This window comes from Sinocyclocheilus anshuiensis, unplaced genomic scaffold, assembly GCF_001515605.1.
Source record: "Sinocyclocheilus anshuiensis isolate Anshui unplaced genomic scaffold, SAMN03320099.WGS_v1.1 scaffold708, whole genome shotgun sequence".
NCBI classification, from domain to species: Eukaryota; Metazoa; Chordata; class Actinopteri; order Cypriniformes; family Cyprinidae; genus Sinocyclocheilus; species Sinocyclocheilus anshuiensis.
The window spans coordinates 2,845,422-2,847,689 of record NW_015555881.1 but is presented as its reverse complement, the minus strand read 5'-3'; the positions used below and the strand labels follow the sequence as shown (position 1 = coordinate 2,847,689).

Sequence of the window (2,268 nt, the reverse complement as noted above, 5' to 3'; positions counted from 1 at the left end):
GGATGTGTGTACTATCGAGGGAATTAGGGAGCCCACAATTAAGCATATGGGCATTAAGATAATTGTCAGTTGTGTTGGCGAACGTGATGGCAGACAGATGGATCAGACTCAGCCCGCTCTCCACTCGGCACCATGGGACATTACTTTGGATTTTACCTGCCTGAATAAATTCACAGTGTTTTCACCAACAGAGGAAGAAGAAAGATTAGAGGATGGAGAGAGAGAGAGTTTGGCTGTGTTCACATACTACATACTACTCACACTATTTCTGTAGCGTGTGTGTAGTTTGTGAATTTTGGTAAAATGTGCCTAATACAGAACAAGAAACATGCTGTTCAAAACACTCTATACCACAATGCAACTTGATCCTCCATACGGTGTGATGAATTAACCACTTTATAATATCTAATAATCTTTTTTTTTTTTATTTAATAGTTTTTATGTCTCTTTACTCACTCATTTTTTTTTTTCATTGCTTAAAAAATAAAATACAATTTTTATTTATAAATAATGATTTAATGTTATATTTATTTTTATAGTCTCTTTCTTGACTTACATTTTTATTGTTATTTTGTATTTTTTATTTAAGAATAATTTGTTTTATTTATAAAAGAATATTTTTTTATTAGTTTGTTTTTATTTTTTATTTTTGTCTCTTGGCTAATTTAATTTTTTAATCAATTCTTATTTTTATTATTTTTTCATGAATCATTTAAAAATTTAATTCATAAGTAATTTGAATGTCTTATTATTTTATTTTTTATATTTTTTTCATTATTTTAAAAAGAAAATATATATTTTTTAATTTATAAATAATCGTTTTAATGTTTTATTGTTCTCTTTCTTGGCTTTTTGCCAATGTATTATTTTTTTTTTTTTTTGTATTTAAAAAAAAGAGTAATTATTTTATATTTTTAATGTTTTATTGTTCTCTTTCTTGGCTTTTTGCCAATGTATTATTTTTTTTTTTTTTGTATTTAAAAAAAAGAGTAATTATTTTATATTTATAAATGATTATTTTTTCAGGTTTTATTTTATTATTATTTTATTTTTCTCTCACTCTTGACTGTTTCTTAATTAAATCAAATGTAATTCCACCAGAACCTGCGTTCACATTGGAAATGGCATGTTGAGTGCATCGCATTATGGCATGCATTATTCTGGGTGTGTTCTGTTACATATTACACATCTGTATTACATATATTCCATGCATGCATATAATTAGCATTCTATGAAGAATATACATACACTGTGTACTAGAGAAATAGTATCAGTAGAGTGCTATTTCAAACAAAGCCAAAGAGAGGGTTTGTGTTTGTGTGCGGCGCCCCCCGATGGCTTGTGTGAAACTGACAGAATGTTCTGGATGGTTTTATCTGCTCCTGAATGAATGCATTTGCATGTTTAGATGTGTTTGTAACGTCTCTCTCTCTCTCTGTGTTTCTCCAGGTGGGAGGCCATCGTGAGGACTCTGTGGGTTTGAGGAGCGGTCACTCCATCGTGGCCAATCAGGTGTCAGTATCGCAGCTTCCTGTGCAGTCGGCCACTTCCCCCGACCTCAGCCAGTCTGATCCGTACAGGGGTGAGTGTGACACACACACACACACACACACACACACACACACACACAAAGAGAGAGAAATAGACAGAGAGAGAAATATATAAAATTTGTTAACATTAACTATAATAGTTAATATTGTAATGACCCGGCAGTGAGCGCTAGCAGCCAGGTGCATTATGGGTATTTGTTTAGCGTTGATTTGTGTGTTAATTAAGCAAGATGGTTGGGTTTTTGCGTTAGCAATGTTATGTGTTTATGTTCAAGTTAGTTCGGGTGGGTTTGGTTCATTTACTGCCCTGTTGTGAAAAAAGTGTGGCTGTCACCGTCATGGAGAGAGATGTGTAGGAGAGGGACTTGGCGATATGGCCTTGCCTGTGCAAATTCTTATTCTGTGTTCAGAATAAAAGGAGAAAGAAGACAGTACCGCCTCCTGCTGGTTTGTTTTGTCTATGCTTCTGCTCAAAGAGACACTCAGGGTCGTGCGGTGTATGGGTCGCGAGTGCTCGCACTTTCCACTAACCAAATTAAAAGTCTCGACATGTAGATGTTAGAACCCTGTTAGCAAGCCTAGCTTAGTTCCGGTTAGCCCCACGTTCTACAGAACAACCGCACGTTGTTACAATATGAACAATCATTATATAGCATTTATTAATGTTAGTTAATATTAAGTTCAGAACTTACTAATACATTATTAAAATGTAAAGTTG

The 2,268-nt window shown here is 33.6% G+C and overlaps 1 protein-coding gene across 3 annotated transcripts in view; it reads left to right on the top strand.

Moving 5' to 3' along the window:
• The window catches only part of LOC107675755 (transcription factor 4-like), a 171,697-nt gene that overhangs the window by 156,250 nt on the left and 13,179 nt on the right, over positions 1-2,268 (top strand). For all 3 annotated transcript variants that reach the window (XM_016470181.1, XM_016470179.1, XM_016470180.1), the window contains one exon: positions 1,450-1,582. In XM_016470181.1, the coding sequence (XP_016325667.1) occupies positions 1,450-1,582 (133 nt within the window). The remainder of the gene's footprint in view (positions 1-1,449; positions 1,583-2,268) is intronic.